At 46.6% G+C, this 16,955-nt stretch overlaps 2 protein-coding genes across 14 annotated transcripts in view; one reads left to right on the top strand and one right to left on the bottom strand.

Moving 5' to 3' along the window:
• Positions 1-11,766, top strand: part of POU2F1 (POU class 2 homeobox 1) — a 123,200-nt gene extending 111,434 nt beyond the window's left edge. For 9 of the 11 annotated variants that reach the window (XM_087758008.1, XM_087758009.1, XM_087758013.1 and 6 more), the window contains one exon: positions 10,110-10,248. The gene's annotated coding sequence lies outside the window, so the exon portion shown is untranslated. Of the gene's footprint in view, positions 1-10,109; positions 10,328-11,152; positions 11,288-11,636 lie in introns of those variants that run through there. The other 2 variants (XM_087758005.1, XM_087758003.1) reach the window with 2 other exon arrangements.
• Positions 11,767-12,255: 489 nt separating this feature from the next.
• Positions 12,256-16,955, bottom strand: part of CD247 (CD247 molecule) — a 63,819-nt gene continuing 59,119 nt past the window's right edge. For 2 of the 3 annotated variants that reach the window (XM_087758017.1, XM_087758015.1), the window contains exons 7-9: positions 16,622-16,678; positions 14,625-14,663; positions 12,256-13,381 (exon numbers count right to left, since the gene is read on the bottom strand). In XM_087758017.1, the coding sequence (XP_087614143.1) occupies positions 13,316-13,381; positions 14,625-14,663; positions 16,622-16,678 (162 nt within the window). In that variant the 3' untranslated portion in view covers positions 12,256-13,315. The remainder of the gene's footprint in view (positions 13,382-14,624; positions 14,664-16,621; positions 16,679-16,955) is intronic. The other variant, XM_087758014.1, reaches the window with a different exon arrangement.

Raw genomic sequence — 16,955 nt, 5'->3', positions numbered from 1 at the left:
TTATCCAACAGGTCCCACACTCATCCCACCAGTATGGATAAATCTAAGTATTTTTGATGCATCTCTATGACTTCAGGCTGTGCAGGAGACTTTTAGGGCTATGAATAATACTGCAGAAATGGAAATGGCCCACAGTAATAGCTTCAGAGCAGCAGAAGGTATAGGTGGGTGAGCTTCAGGGAGGTAGGGAAGAAGTGGTAGAGGAGATGCTGGTACCCACTATGTTGGTCTGGAGGCCATAGCACAGACTACAGTTTCTACCAAAGGAATGCAAGTCCCTGGGACTTGTGTTCAGTGAAGTAAGAGGATGGGGAAAACTGCAGCTATAATGTTCACTCCTGACTCTGAAAGTTCCTGCTCACTTTCACGCCTGGGCAAAAATACGATTTATCAGGAAGCTTTTTTTGTTAAAGAGGGGGTACTATCGGTCTTTTCTCCGATGTATCCTCTACTCCCTAAGGGTTTTGTGGCGGGGTGGGGGGGCATGGTCCTTGCATATATCTAGGAAACACAAAGAAAGGTGGGCCTTAAATCAGCGTAAAATCCTCTCTCCACAGTTCAAAGAGACTGTGCCATTAGCTGTCTGAATGAGTTTTCATGTCCCATTCTTGCTGGTTTGTGGTTGGGAGAGGGTCTTGTTGAGTACATATCTGGAACACTAATGCAGCTTGGATGGTTTATTTATTATAAAAATCTGCTTTTTTTCCTGACTACCTTTGCATTGGTCACATGGCTTTGGTGTGAGCACCTTATACCCCCTTACCCTCCTCCTCTCTACCCCATCACCCTCTCTGGGGCCCAGATTCCAGGGAATTTCTTAGCAAGTCTTTTTCTGAGAGAAACTGGAAACTCAGAGTAGCCACATATCCAGAAAGGGCTTGGTTTTGCTTGCAGAAGCTGACATAATACCCAAGCAGCACATATCCCCTGGCATCCATCACCAGTGTGCTCTGATTCGTTGTCCTAAAACATCCCAAGGCCAGACTGTCGCTCCTGGAGCCTGCTTTTCATCCCTAGCAGCGTTTTGTCTTATGGATGCTAGCTACCTCCAGTGTTTAGGCACAGGACAGAAATCAGATTGGCAGCGGGTGTACATCTGCCTAGTTAGCGTGCATATGCTCCTTCAGAGCATGAAAGGAACATGAGATCGTGTACTGGAATTTAGCAGAAGTTTCTTTTTTAAATCATAATCATGCTGACAGAAGAAATTGATGCATCTGAAAAGAGACAGTAACAATTGTATACAGACCTAGTAAATATGATCACGGTCTGAGTTCATGACTGTTGAAAATGGAGAATTATTGTCCCAGTAGACACATTGTCACAAACTTGCTGACAGACCCAGGGTATTTAATTAGCAGACAAATTTGATTTTTCCCTCCAATGACACAAGGTTACATCTCTGATTCCAGTATTAGTGGGTTCATATGTTGAATGGAGATGATTTTCTGTTCTATGCTCACGGTCTTAAATCCTTACTGTGCTTTTTAGGGGAAGATTTTCTCTGCAAATGTTCATTTCTAGACAGTCTTCTAGCTGTATGCTGGTGCATTTGCTCCTGCATTGATTTGTAAGCCAGGACCAGAAGGAATTTTGTAGCTTGTAAGAAAAGGAGAATAGCATCTCTTTTTCAGAGCTCTGTGTCTCTGTATTTAAAGATGTGTGGGTTGCTTTTCATGGTTGCAAGCATGCCAACGGACATATGCAGGAAAAGAGAAGGTGAAAAACTCTCATTATAGCCAAGGACAGTTAGCTCAAAAAGCAAGAGATTTACAGAGACACAAATACAGATGCCCTGAAGGTCTGGAAGAACAATTTAGAAAATGGCTTCAGGATGAGGTGATGTAGGCTGATGATGAAATTTTTCCTGATGTTAGGAAAATGTATTCCAGTTTGGCTTTAGCACACTTGACCTCCTCAGAACTCACTCTCTGTAGTCATCGTAGAATCATTCATGAAGAGCGCATAGAAACTACACACAGATATGGCTGCTTACAAGAGTCACATCTGTCTATTTAAATCGCCTTAAGAGGATTTCTTTTGTTCCTGAGTTAGCGTGCAGTATGTGTTAGTCTAAGTACGTTTTATCATGTTGCTCTGAGATGGTGCGTATGTGCATGCACTCAAAACATTTTTGGGGAGATACCATGCTTGTTACACAAGTACCTGATTTTTAAGAGCTTTTTTTTTTTTTTTCCCCCCCAGCCCATAAGCTAGCGTTACTTCAGGTTTTTGTTTTTCTTCAGGTAACTTGTGATGACACATCATTGTTCCGCTACTTCTTAAGATCCTCTGCTTCAATAAATAGTTGTCGAAATGCAAGTTAAATAGGATTGAAAAAGTCAATTTACCATGAATGGGAAAACTGTGCTTCAGCTGAACCAGCAAGGAGAAGACACTTGACAGTTAGTTGGATCTTCATGTAGGAATGTGCTGCTGCTGTTGCTCAGTAATTTTGAGTGCTAGTGAGGTTATCTTGTAAGAGAAAACTAAAATGCCAGAACATTAAGAGCAAGACGTATATTCTGATGGCTTGAATTATAGACCTTTTAGGACATCAGAAGCTTCAAGTTTGAATTTTATCTTTAAATGAACAAGCTGACAAAGAGATTTTCAGTGAAAACAGTATAGCTCCTAATGTATTTGGAGTTACAGCTTGTGATTTGTTGCACCTTTTAGGTTAATCAGGGAGATGCCAACAGTGAGCAAAGAAGCTATCTGCTGATCTTAACACACGAGAACAAATGCTCTCTCATGGTATGATGGCTTTTCATTCGAGCAAGAGCAATCCACTGCCTCTACTTTCACGCCTTTTCTTATTTTAATTTTACATACTTTACAGTGAGCTTTAACTGTAGACAAAAATTTTATACTTCTGATCTTTTGGTGTCTTGCCAAAATCTTTTAGGATAATTAATTCCTTTAAAAAAAAAAAAGCATAGAAATAACCAGTTTTGTTCAGGGGGCAGTAAGAGAATGGTTATTACCAAAATACATTAGAGAAAATTCTCCGTGTGCATCCATGCCACTGATTGTGTGAGTAATAGAAAATATCTTTTTTTTTTACTTCTCTTGGAACTATGACCTAATGTTTTGGTTTGTTCTAATGTTTAAATGTCACCTCTGTAAGCCTTGCGGTGTGCTTTGGCTCATCACAGCTGAGTTACTGAAGGAGACAGCAGTGTTAATTCCTTAGCTCTGTGCTCATTCCTGCAGAGCAACTTTCTTTAAAACAGAAATTCCCTCTTTTTGTTATAAATGGAGCACTACACCTGTTACAGCAGGAACCATACCACAGATACTAAACCAAAATAACATCTGATTTACCTTAAATATCAACCGATATTTTCTTAGATAAAAGTTTACTTTACAAAATCATCTTAGAGAGACAAGTAGCTTCTTGTAGTCATTACAGTGCTTTGGGACAGACGAAACAGCGCGTCTCGTCCAAACTTTCAATGATCCTTGGGTTTCAACCAGAAGTTTAAAATGTAGATCAATTTATTGCCATGTTAACTTTATTAAGAGTCACTATTCCCGATCTGCCTGAAACAGTTAAGTGATGTTTATCCACAGGGCCTGGGTATGCCTGCTGGATGTACACCTGACTGGTGCCTAGGGTGGAGCGTTACCAAAGGAGTAAGCTAACCCGCTGCCCCCCACTGGGTTTATGGTTGTCGGTCCTCACATGGCCAACTCAAATTCCTTTGTATTTTTGCAACCAATACCTCTTTTTACTTCTCCCTCCCTTTCCAAAATACTATAGCAATACAGAATTCGAGAAACATACTTTGCAGAGGTTCTGCCTTTTCCGTCATTAAGTCTCACTCCTGTTGCTGCCCGTGAGTCTTTCTCTTCTTTCCAGCGGGGAGACCCCTACAATACTTCAAAGATTTTTGACAGGGGCGGCTTTGTCGGTTATTGACTCATGGTTTGCAATTTCTTAACATGTTCATATCTTTTGCTCTGTGATCTGAACGGTACCTGGTTCCCTGGATGGCAGCGCAAGTGGTTTCGGTGCTTTTGGGACGATGGAAAGAGGCGATTCCTGTGCTTGCATGTCTTCACAGACAAACACAGGCAGTAACGCATGAAAAAGAGCTTGATCTTTTTTCGGCCTCTCTACCGTCATTGGGTCTGCCTGCCACTTCTCCCAGGACACTGTTAGTGGGTACATGCTCTGAGCTTTTACTCCCCGTGGGATGCTGTTAGAAGGGTGTTAGGAAGCTTGCACTGGATCTACAAATAATTTAACTGTGGGAGAAGGGAAAAGACACCTTTTAGTTGAGTAGACAAAGAAGTTCAGGTTGTAGAACGTACCAAGTACTTCTTTTCTGACCAAATTCCTAAAACCAAAGCAACTACTGGGCTTTGTCTTGGGGCTGCTCTTAGCTCCCTCTGCGAAACCCTGCTAAGAACCGTCCGTAACTGGAATAATCTGGGCCCCCTCCCTCCCTCCTGCCCTCCCTCCTCCCCTCTCCCTCCTCGTTCCTTCCCTCAGCGAAAGGTAGCACCATACAGCTCTGAGAACAATACTTGTGGGTAGCAGCTGGCTTCTGGCACCTTCATAAAATACCTCAGCATAGCTTAGCATTGTCGCAGAACTGGTTTTAAACTGAAAAAATCAGAAGAGAAAAGCAAACTTTATAAATAGTGGAGATAATTCTAGCTGTAGAGTTTAGTTGAACTGATGTTTATTATGATTGATAAACATGATTATGCTGTATGTATTTGAGATCCTGTTTATAGGTTACAACTTTATAGGGTCGGGTGGGGGTGGGTGGATGTTGGGGGCAGAGAAGGGGGTTGACTGTGTTAGAAGGAAAATGTTTGCTCATGAATTTTTTTCCTTGTATCTGTCTTGCCAAAGGAAACATTTTGTCGCTCCTGGGTTTGGGATTGTTGTTTGGTTGGTTTATCTGTGGTCTAATCTGCAGCACAGCACGTGGTGGCATGCAGGTTACTGATTGGGTTGCTGTTCAGGGTCCTTTCGAGTGTGCGCACACTTCCCTCCCTCTTGGCCTTTCCTTGCCCTTCGCTGGGATCTAAAGATGAGGCAACGCGTATCTGGGAGGCTCGGAGGAAAGAAGATGGCTGTACTGGGTTAGAATCAACCTAGGTGGTGTAAATCCAGTTAGTTGGGCTGCTCCAGAGCTGACCTGGGTCCGTTGTGTTTAACTTTGGGGAGGGAGAAGAATGGTTGTCGCATCTTAATCTATCTGGGAGAGCAAAAGTGAAACAGGTTCCTTTTATCCCCCGTGTCTTGTTACTGAATGTAGGGCTTGTAGTGCTTGATAATAGGTGGAAAACTTTTTAAACACTTCCTTTTCTAATAGCAATGCTAATCCTGTCTAGACCAAAAACTATGAAAGAAAAAACCAAACTGAGAAGTGAAAGCTAACCTACTCCTAACACCTGGCTGGTACGCCTGAAAGGGTCGAAATACTGTGAGACAGTCGTGGGAGAGGAGCTTTGAGGGGTTGTTGGCGAGGGAGTGGGTCGTTCTCCTGGCATATGTCTTGCTGTTGCGGTGGGAGTAGCAGAAGAGCGAGTGGTTATTGCCTTGGGAGGGTGTTGCAGCCCCCTCCATCTGGACCCCGAGGCTCCCTCCTCGTCTCCCTTCAGGGCCGATGGAGTGGGGGAAGAGGGGAGGGGTGTGCGTGGGTGTGTGTGCAAGTGCGTGTGTGCGCAGGCGTGTGCGCCTGGCTGCGCGTGGCGGTCGAGAGAGGTGGGTTTCTAAAGGAGCTCGACTCCACTGGGGTGGGAGAATTCCCAGTGGCCTCGCAGGGAACCAAAGGCACTGATAAGTTGTCAGCTCTGCTGTTCTCAGAGCGGGTAAGAGGAAAAGCTGGGTGGGGTTTTTTTGAGCTTTGGGTCAGTGTCCCTTTCTGTAAGGACCTCATCTCTTGTGGGTACTCCCACCTTTTCTGCATAGAGTTGCTTTGGCTCTGTGAAGACGAACGGCGCGTGGGGCTTGCCCAGTGCTGCAGGTCTTAGGCTGATGTTGGGATACAGTCAGGGAAAACTGTTTCTTTCCTTCGAATGTGGAAGCAGTGTAGTCCAAGGTCAGAGTCTGTTTAACGGCTTTTGCGTACGGTCTTTCTCTTAAGGGAAGGACCTTGAAGACTCCTTTCTTTGCTCCCCAAAGTAGCCTTGTACATGTTCATGTATCGTGCTATTGGGCTGAGTTGTTTTATCAGTGAACTTGGTGAGCTCTTGTGAAGAAAGGGAGGGAGGAAGGTGGGTTGTCCATCCACTCTTCCTCCGGACACCAATCGGGTTGCAGAACTTCACTGAAAGCTTTACTAATAGAATTGTTGTTCTGACATTATGTAAAAGTGGTATTAATATTGTGTGACTTTTCAAAGAGCTAGTTAGATTTATAGATAGGTAATAGGGATATTGAAGAAATGACTTCTCAAAGAAAAGAGCACTTGGAACAAAAGAAGTGGAAAACAAGGTGTGCTTTAAGGAAAACAAATCTGAGGAAGGAAATGAAACAGCTTGTGGGAGGCGAGGGAAGATGATACCCTTTGGCGTTCCTTAGTGCTGCTGAGGCTCAGCCCCAGAACTGGAACATACCCCCTCTGCCTTATTTCATCTCTCTACCAAACAGGACATTGTCAAGTAGCTCAGACCAAAATGCTGATCTGTCTTAAAACTGTGTCCGTCTGCTGGTGAATGTTCTCCGGCAGAGCTTTACATAAAACCCTAAGATACTTAATTTATCAAGTTAGCTTCCCCTTTCCTCCCCAAATTCTCTTATCTGTTGTAGGCCCCACTTCAGGATTCATACTGCCTTTGCTGAATTTTGTAGCAGCAGCTACTTAAGCCCTATTCCCTGAATGTGATAACGTTGTGTGCGGACGAAGCTGGCATGTTGCGGTGCTATAGAAGTCTGAAATTATTAAACAGAAGGAATCCTAAGACATTGGAAATGGCACGCCAAGGGGCAAATCATGGAGGTCGCACAACCCCCTTGAGAAACAATTTAGGAACGAGAGCACCCGTGACAGTGTCCTGAGAACAAGGCAGTTGAGACAAAACCTTTAGTTCTTCCCCCGTTCACTCTCCGTGTGTCGGCCTCGGTGAGCCTGGTGCTCCTGCACCCGAGCGAGTGCAGGGGGAAAACGCAATGCGAAAGACTCGGAGATCAGCGCCGCTCCCCGCCAGTTCCCGGGGAGCCGGACTGGGCTCCCTGCGAGGCGGGGGAGAAGGGAAGGGATCGCTGCGGAGCTGCCCGCGGGGGGTTTGAAGAGGTCTGGAGCGGCGCCGGTCCCTGCGGGGCGCCTCGCGTGTGGCAGCCTGTGGGAAGGACCCGGGCAGTAGCGTCTTCGTCCCCGCCAGTGCCGTTGTTCCATTTCCTTCCTCTGTGGTAGTGTCTAAGGCTAGGTGTGAGTAGGTGTGGGGTGTTTATCCGCCACAGGTACAGGAGCTGTCGTATACCTCATTTCTAACTCGTAACCGAGTAACTTGCTTTAACTTTCTCCAAACCCTACAGAGTTGCCAAGCCTGCCCTCCCTCCTCTGATTAACACTGAACTCTGGCCTATAGCACCCCGTGACCTGCAACCTGGGGAGTGACCCCCTAACGCCTCTGAATGTCGCTGCTTAAAAGCTACTGCAAAGTGAGGGCAAATTGCAATCTTATCTTATTTCCTTTGGTTACAAGGGGTCCTCTTGATTAGTCTGTGAATATCCGCCCCCTCCCCTCCACCCTCTGCGGAACAGGGCCGCCCGCGCTGCCTTTCCCCACCCCGGGCAGCTGCCCCGGGGCGCGCTGAACTCCAGGGCCCGGAGGCGCTCTCAGCCCAGTGCTGCGTACACGCTACTCACTTTTTAACATGACCAAAAAAAAAAAAAAAAAAAGAAAAAAAAAGAAAGAAATCTCCAAATATTTAATTTTCTTCTTTATTATTTGACAATCCTGTATCCCTTCCCCGCTCCCCAGCCTGGCCAGAAGCTGCATCCTTAACCCGGTCCATCTTTATTTGAATGTAGTTCCCCTACCCCCATGGGAAAGAGAAGCTTTGTCAGGTCACGGTGGCTGCTATAAGTCGGGAGGGGGCGGTTTCTTTGTTTTGTTTTGTTCTTTTAAAATTTCCAGCCAAAACCAAAGATTTCCTAATGATTGTATAAACTCAAAACAAACAAACAAACCAAAGACAAAGGGCGTCTTCAGCACCAAGCCCATCTGTGAGGCCAGCCTGGCCCTGGCCGGGGCCAGGGTCTCGGCCAGCTGCCGGCCCGGGGGGCCAGCCCGGGCCCCAGCCGCAGGGGCTGCCCCAGGCGAGGGGCCGATGCCCCAGGCGAGGGGCCGATGCCCCGGGCCCGGCCTCCGAAACGCCCCGGGAAGGGAAGAAACTCACCGCCCCGGGGCGAAATCCGGGGCGCGGGCGCTGGGAGGGGGCGGCCGGGGGCTTCGCAGGTGGGTTGAGGAGCTGAAGACTTGGGTGCAGGATTGGCTGCTCTGCTGGGTGCTTTAACCCTCTGGGGGCTGGGTGATGTTGATTAATACACGCTGAGGTGCACTTCTGAGCTTCCCCCTCCCCCCGTCACTGCTTGGAAGAGGCTGTCCTGTTGTGAGAAATCCCTGAAAGAAGAAGAAGCAGCTTTTCATTTCTCCTCTAGTTCCTTTTTTCTAGATTTCTTTTATTTTTGCAGCACCACTGTGCAACTATGCATTGTATTTCTCAACCTTTTATGCTAGGTAGATGCCTGTGACTTTTTAACTTTTGGGGGGGGGATTGCAAATGGAGGAACTTTTTACATGGATCTTTTTAATCTCAGTTGATTGGGGGGTGTTTGGTTCTAGGGTCATACAAGCTCTATCCCAAAGCAAAATCCAAATGTTAATATTATTAGCCTGATGCAGATACCAAAGATAATTTCTTTCCTGCAGAACCTTAGACTTGTGTATTAAGTACGATTACCCAGCACTTGCATTAGTCTAACCTCAGTAATTCCAAAGCTTAGATGTATATTTTGGTATATTTCTGGGATATTAAAAAATTGTCGTTTAAATTCTTGTTTGTTTCAGTGTAATGCTCTTAAAGTCATAGCATGGAGATAACTGAACTTGTCCTATTCTTAGTAGTTTGAAATAATAGTATTTTTGTATGTTTTGGGTGTGTCTATGTATGTATTAACATAACAGTTTTCACTGCCTAGGTGTTCATAAATAAAATTAAAAAAACAACTAAGGGTTTTTAAACTGTACATAATATTCCATGAGGAATTTCCACCAGACCGCCAATTTGGATCGCATTTTCACTGACGGCCGCTCCCAACTGGGATTCGTTCTTTCTTTTTAAAGAGACAGCATGTTCTTTTTTGTTCCCCATTGACCTGAGGTTCTTTCTCAGCGTAGAGGGGGTTTCACTGTTTTTAAGGGGTGGGCCAAAGAGGAAGTAGCTTAAATTTTGTTTTAAAGAAGTATTTAACACATTCGTTTGAAAGCTAACCCTGCGTATGAAGAATCAGGAGTTGAAAAACAAGCCCTTTCTTCTAAATCCGGCAATAGTTTTCAAAGAGACGATGATTTGTGAATGTCTGTAGCGTCTGGGCAGTCCCTTCTTGCTTCGTTTCTAAAGAAGAGAAATTTTCAGTCTTAATGGTTTCACTGCTCTGTGCAACTGCCTGCGTACACTGGCTGGGAGGTTTTTTTTCTCTTGCCCTTCCTCATATACTGCATTTATATGCTTCAGGTCAGCAGAACACTTGAAATCGAGGGCCATGTGGGAGTACCCGTCCCCAAACGCAACCCAAGCTTTTCTTGAGACTGAAATGTGAGAGTCCCACACATTTCAAAACCTTGCTGATCACACTAGGGGTGAGGAGGAAGGCGAAATGCTGTCTCTTTAAAGATGTCCTTTATTATTATTATTATTATTATTATTTTCCCAGTGGTTGCCTACAGATAGCTGTAGGCATTGAGAGATTGTGTAGATTACAGTAAATCAGAATGAAAAGGTAGATTTTGTGTAGATGCATTTGTCTGCTGTAATTTTTTATATATATTAAACTTACTGTAATTGTACAGTTCATTTCTGTTGTAAACATCATTAAACCATTTTCCAAGTGTTTTAACATGTATGCACTTGTTTGTAGTTTTTCAAATGTGTCGGGGAAGGCTACTTCCCCTTCCCCGGTGCATCAGACTGGGCCAGGAGGTTGTCCTTGTCTGGGCACCACGGAGGCGAGCCCAGGGTTTTTGCACTCCGCTTGAAGCTGCCGTTCTCCTTCTGCATTATCGGCTCCTCTCCTAACAGAAAAAACAGCTTCAGCTGCTTCCTGAAGGCAAAGAGACAACTCGGCTCACACCTGCGGTGAGTGTCCCCAGATCAAGTGTTGGATGCTTTTTGAAATCAAGATCCATTTGTATATGAAGAGTATAAAGGTGATATTTTTTCCTAAGAATTTCTTCCCCATTGTTTAGCGGTTGGCATTTTATGACTGCCGAAACTTTTGACTTCTACATCTTGCAAATATGGTTATCATGATTAAAAAAAAAAAAAAAAAAGACATTTTCAGTGCTCTTTGTTCTTGCCCCAAGAACAAGAGTGCTTTGCAGTAGCAACTTTACTGTTGTTTTTCAGCTCAGCTGTTTGGGGTATCACCCAATTCTCTCCGATTTTTCTTGTCGTTGCAGAAGAACAGTAAGGGATCTAGGAAATTCTTTGCAAGAAACATTCATTGCCATACATGGGATGTCTCGGTTTACTCCCCCCCCCCCCCCCCAATTTAGTATCTTTCTTTGAAATATTCTTCAGAAGCTACAAGCACCTACTGCAGATACAGTTTTACTGCTTAAGAAGTTAGGCACAGCCTTGTAATTTACCTAGTAGCAATTTCGGCACTTTTTTCTGCTGCTAACCCAGTCCCTTAAGAAATGAACATGTAACCTCACCTGGGCAGTGCCCACAGAGGCAGCTCTTGTTCCTCCAGCCTTGCTTTAGCTCTGCTCCCTCCGTTGGGCCTGGCGGAACAAACTGGGCAGCTCCTGACCCAAGTTAAAATCCCCTTTATTTTGCTGGGCTGGGTTTGTCCTTGCTGAGTTGCTCACAGGCTTCATTGCACAGTCTTGTAAGACGTCATGGCAAAACTGAGGCGGCTGCAGGAGGTGAGGGTCCTGTTTATGCTTGGGCTTACAGCATTTTTCCCAGCATCCCATCCCACCTCCCAGGATGTGTTTGGAAGCTCCTGTGGGAATACTGTCCTCCTCAGCTTGCCTGCGAGAGTACGCCGCTGGGTGTCACTTGGTCCAGCCGGCCTGACTGCAGCAGCTAAGGTGCTTGTACCATTCCCACGGCTGTTGTGATGGTTGTGCTCGACCCCTTGACCAGAGTGGCGGCTGTTTGGTGCAGGCTCCGGATGAGGCAAAGGCCTGAGCCGTAGCCGGGCCGTGAACTCCTCTAGTTTCAGTCTGTTCTCTCAAACTCACAAAGGAGCAGAGTGGCACCGTGACCACCGGTGCTATGCGCTCGGAACACCGATCACGCGATTGACACATGAATAGCGGCTGGCTTTTCTGAGACTCATTTATCAAGCAACAAAAAGTTAGGCGTGGGTACAAGGAGCCTCATGCGTGCCTTTGCCATCACGTGTAATCTGACCGCAAGCCTATGAATCCGACAGCCTCAGTGAGCTGCCTTGGGGCTCTCCCTGGAGGCAGGGTGGCTGCATGGGGTGATCTCCCCTCGAGCTGGGACCCCTCTCAAGGTTGCTTCTCGAAGCAGAGAGACCTTTTACCAACAACTGATCTTTGGTAAGCGACCGATATCGCGCATAACCTCATAGTACGGTAGCTTTGGTTTTTGTGTCGGTAACTTTGATGGCATGCTGCATTGATGCTAGTGAAACATTACATAAACTTTGCGTGTACAATCCCTTAGACATAGACTGTTGTCCAAGTCTGAGACTAAGATGAGACCTAGCCGCACCTAAGCTGCGTCAGGAGTTTAGAAAGCAAGGGGGTCTGCTCTGAACCTCGTGACTCAACAGGAGGGGCCTCCTTACCCTTTTGCATCCCCCATCTTTCTGCAAATCAGGCTGACGCGAGTGTAACTCAGTTTTCCTTTGTATGTTTCTTCCACACAGTAATTAGTAGAGTGAACCTTGCCATCAAACTTTGTTAAGTCGCGCTTTTTTATGACATCATATTAAACCCACTTTTGCTCATACCTTTGTTGGTGATCCCTTGAGTTCTAAGTCACCCATTTGCGACAGCTGTTCACCGCGCACACGCACACACGGGTCTTTGACGCTAACTTTATTAATTCATTAAAAATGCATTACATTACTGGATTAGCATCTCTTTGGAATGATACCTGCATCATCTTTTAAAGGTAACCTGATGATAGACTGGTTGGGTTTTGTCCAGTTTCTGTTGCCCAGAAGTGGTAGTTTTGGTCTGTTTCTGGCAATAGAAGTCCCGCACCAACTCTTACAAGGGGAGCCTGTTCTGCAGTGATGGTTGTAGATGTTGCTGATGCGAGGCGGCAGAAGTTTCAGCCAAACTCTTCAGCCAAATGGGATTCTCCAGGGTGAGTTCTCCTGGCTTTTCCAGTATTACTCTCTTTATCAAAGTCCAGTCTCCTTGTTTTCATTGTAACAGGCGTATCTTCCCCCTTCTGAGAAAGCAGCCTCTTCGGCAGGTTGCCTGGCTCTTGTTTAGCTCCAGGTGCTGGGTGAGCGGCAATTCCATTGCTTGATCTTTTGCTGGAGCTTAGTGCTTGTTTTCTTTGTACCAAAAAGCTGGCATTTAGCCTCTGTCCTTCACTACAGTAACATCGTATCGCTTCTTACAAAAGAAAAAAATGTCGTCCCCCACTGAAGCAGTTTTTAAAAGGTAAATTTAAAGCAAAAAGTTTAGCTGGCCTGTATCAAATAGTCTAAAGATAAATACTACAGGAGATAACTACAGCCCTATCTTTTCAAGTTCTTTAAATGCAATGAAACCATAATTACATGGCTTGATACCCCTGGAAGGCAAGTAAGAGCTACGGAAACAGCCGTGTTAGTAGGTGTGGCCTGGTCCCACAACACAAGTCTTACAAAACTTGGTCTAATAGCCACTATTATTGGAAACAACTTTACAGATATGTACATTTAATAGCTAAAGCTCGCAGTTACATGATTCAAGAGGGAAGGGACTGACCAAGTCCAGACATATTCCCTCTGTGCACCAACCAAAGTAGGTTGTTGCACTGAGAAAATACCCAGTGCTTGTTCTGGATGAAAAAGGCTTTCCCTCCTCTCCTCCCCAAAGCAGGTGGGCATCTCTCACCCTTGCCCCTCCCCTCCGCGACTCCCACTTAGCGGGGGGGCAAAGGCTGCATTTGGAGAGCATCGTAAGTGTCCTTGGTCGCTGTACTGAGTCCCTGAAAAAGAGAAAACCAGGTGAGGTACCAGTACAAGTGCTGAGTTCTCCCTAGCTGCCTGGTCAGGAACAGGATGGCAGGGGCTCAGTAACACAATTCTAGGGTTTTTTTTTCCTACAGAGCTTTTAACTCATGAGTATTTCCTTATGCTTTGTATGGTGTCAGTAGCTGTCACCTACCTGAAGGCAAGATGCATCCTGAATAACTGTTATGAATGTATGACGACAGCAACTCATCCTAACTGGTTACGCACATCTTTAGAGTACATTTTATTTGCCTGTTATTGACTATTACGAGCTAACTGATGCTAGCATGAACTTTGCTAACTAAATGAATAGACATCAAATCGTTAACTTTGTTCTCTGGACTCCTCCTCTGTAATTTGGAAGGGAAGTCAGATGCAACTCCAGGTAAGTTGGCAGCGGGGCTTCAGATGGCTGCGAACCCCGGGAAGCATCCCCTCGCGCCCCTTCCCGCGACACGGCAGTCCTTCTGCCAGCCTGCTCCAGCAGGGGTAAGTCAGCCGTAACGCGGGAGTTACGGATCCCAGCTGCAGCCGTGGAACCGCCTGCTCCAGTAGAAGAGACGGCAGAGGCACAAGTCAGCCCGGGAGGCTGCAGAGCCAGAGCAGACTGGGGCTTCCAAGAGCAAGGATTTAGGAAGATACATGTGCCTGCTCGTGAAACTTCTGGCGACCCTTCCCTCTGCTATGATACATAGCGGCATACCGAGTAGACCGATAAGACAGTGCTTCTTAGCAGCTACCCCTGACTATCAGCAGGGCAGGTTCTGACGAAAGGTTACAAAAACTCCCTGGCATGTGCCACGTCAGAAGAACTTCCTAATACGTATTTTATTGTTGTCATTTTAGCACGTCAGTGACAACGTACAGGCTTCTACAGAAAGTAAAATGCATTTTGGAACAATGAGGCATGGCGGCCCAAATAAGGCCTTATTGATGGACTCCTTGCAAGACTGAAACCCCCAGCGCTCCAAGGGACTGGGGGCGCTGACCAGTTTGTGCTCCGTACGCTACAGTGGGATGGGCTGAACCACTGTATCAAAGCACCAGCAGTGCGGTCTTTGCCCTGACTCTGAGTAACTGTCCCCAGAAAGGTGCTTTGAAGGCTCTGCTTCGTCACGCGTCACTAACAGCGTGGTGAGATACGTAACTAGATGCAACACTTGAGCCACGAAGACATGAAGATAGATGAGGGGAGCAAGTGCGGGATGTGTTGCCTACCTGGTAGACACCTTCATTCCCTTTGCCTCGCCGCCTCTGCTGGTTTGAGAAAGAAAAAGGAGCACAGATTAATGGGTGCTTTTGCCATTATGCAAAAGGACAGAAACCCCTGGCTTCCCCCATCCGGCACCGAGGGTCAGCAGCTGCGCTTGGCCCGGACACCCTCTGCACAGGAGGGGAAGCACCTGCTGAGTCTGGACCAGCCCAGACACGCTGCACAGGCTGTAGAAGGAGAAAATAGTGAGGATTGGAAATAAAAAGGAAATTATTTTGGTTTGCTGACATATTTTCCCGTCATACTGTTACAATGCTGCTATTTCTCTGATTTGCTGTATGTATAGAGGTTTGGCAGCGTTCCTATAGACACCAATTGTTCTACGCGCTGAAGGCACACCTGGAAGAAATGGGGCTGTATTTTTTAAGTGGGTGCATGTCAGCTGGTGTCCGAGGGACTCTGCCCTCTGTTGGACAGACAGGGGCAAGTAAATGCTCCAGCACCTGTTCGGTAAGCTGTCTGGATGCTGGAAGGAACTCCAGATAAGGCTGCCTGAGGACAAACTCACTCAGGATTCAGTAAAATAGGTACTGGGACTGTCATGGTGCAAGCAGAGCATACAAACGAGGTCACTCAGACCAGCCAGCTACAAAGGAAAAAAACCTTCTGCCTGAACCCGCTTGCTGCTGCCTTCCCAGGGGCACGGGGAGCTGCCAGACGAAGCAGCCAAGCCATGCCCGAGCGCGCGATTTCCAGGTGAGACCCAGGGGCCACAGGGCTGACGGCCGCCTGGGTGGAGGCTGGCACGTCAAGCCCACGCTGGCTGTAACTGCCCCGCGGCAGCAGAGCGCTGACCATATCACCAACATGTCACGAACGTGTGGCAAAGAGTAGTGCCTGCCACAATTAAAACTGCAGCAGTCTGCTAAATGATCATATATCTAGAACGAGGCAAGGTTTCTGCGGTGAGGGTGTGTGTTCCCAGTAACAGAAACAGTCATAAAAACATGGTGAGACTTCATGCGCTCATAGCTCGTAAACTGGGCTTGAATGTGGCAGATGGGCATTAGAATAATAAAAAAGGGTAGGGCATTAAATGTCAGTGTTGCTTCAGCATTTCTCAGCACTAAACTTTGTTTTCAAAAGCCTTTTTTTTTTCACTTTTCAAAGGGAAATGAAAGGTTATATTTAAGACATCGACATAAAATAGAACCTATGTAGGTCACAGCAATTTTTTGTTTTGCCATAAACAGTGTCCCCAGATGGGTTTTTTTTCAACACAAGCTTCCCTCCCCCAGCAGTTTGTGCACAGAACTAAAACCATCCGTTTGGTGCTAGCTTTAGACATAACTGATCTGTTCCATCTTAAAAATTTGAGTGGAGGTGGGGGAAGGAGAACGTTTCCCCCATTACTTGTCTGAAGACAGGCAGCCGGAGGAGCTTGCAAATGCTTACTTGTAGGTACAAAGCAGACCAGCCTCGACGGCCCAGAGAGGGGAAACCGTGAGCCTCCAGCTCCGAATTGCTCTGGAGGAACATGCTCAACTAACGTGAGTTGCTGGGCCAGAGAGGTCGCAGTGTTCGAAACTAGACATTTCCTTCACCTATTCCTCGCCCATCGCGTACCCTCTGCCTCCTCAACTCGGGCAGCAGTCGGAATTTTTCTGTCCCAAAGTTGAAATACGTCCCCTTGACATTGTTCGGTCTGCCCAGGGACACTGCTGGTGTATGAGCTGTGTTTCTAACACCGACGGGACAAAGCTTACGGTCTGATGTCCACCGTGTCTTATGTCCGCGACGTGTCTGTCTTACTGCTGCACCAAACACACCGGTTCCCACAGGAAGTAGGTAACTGCTCTCAGCTGTGCCTGGAGGTGCTGTGCAACACGGGGACCTCCTTCTGCAAGGCAGCTACGTGCAGCCGGGGCTGCTGCTCTGCACGGGAGCAGCAATGAAGAATTTTTCATCCCAGGCTTTCACCAGGAAGGAAAGCAGGACTCACCTCTCCCTTCATTCCGATTTCACTGTATGCCTCGCCCATCTTGTCCTTCTGCAGCGACTGCAAGCAGAGAAGGGGGAAGAGTCAGCGTGTTACTAGAAAAGCCAAGCCAGCCCCTGGGTGACTGCACTCCAAGCCTGTGCTTCTGGGGCTGCCTTGCCTTCAGAGCTCCAATATAGTCCAGAGAAGAAGGGACAGTGGCGGGACTTGACCGACGTGCATTTCGGTAGATGCTATACATGATCAAATCTGCTTAGCATATCAATATCACCTCATCTCCAAACACTTAAATGAACATAACTCTACCCTCAACCAAGTCATTTGTCTAGACTGGTGC

This window comes from Nipponia nippon, unplaced genomic scaffold (genome assembly GCF_047370975.1).
Source record: "Nipponia nippon isolate SJK-2023a ecotype South Korea unplaced genomic scaffold, ASM4737097v1 scaffold_2, whole genome shotgun sequence".
In the NCBI taxonomy this organism is placed as follows: Eukaryota; Metazoa; Chordata; class Aves; order Pelecaniformes; family Threskiornithidae; genus Nipponia; species Nipponia nippon.
The sequence above is the reverse complement of the archived record's forward strand: the minus strand, read 5'-3'. Positions and strand labels throughout refer to the sequence as shown.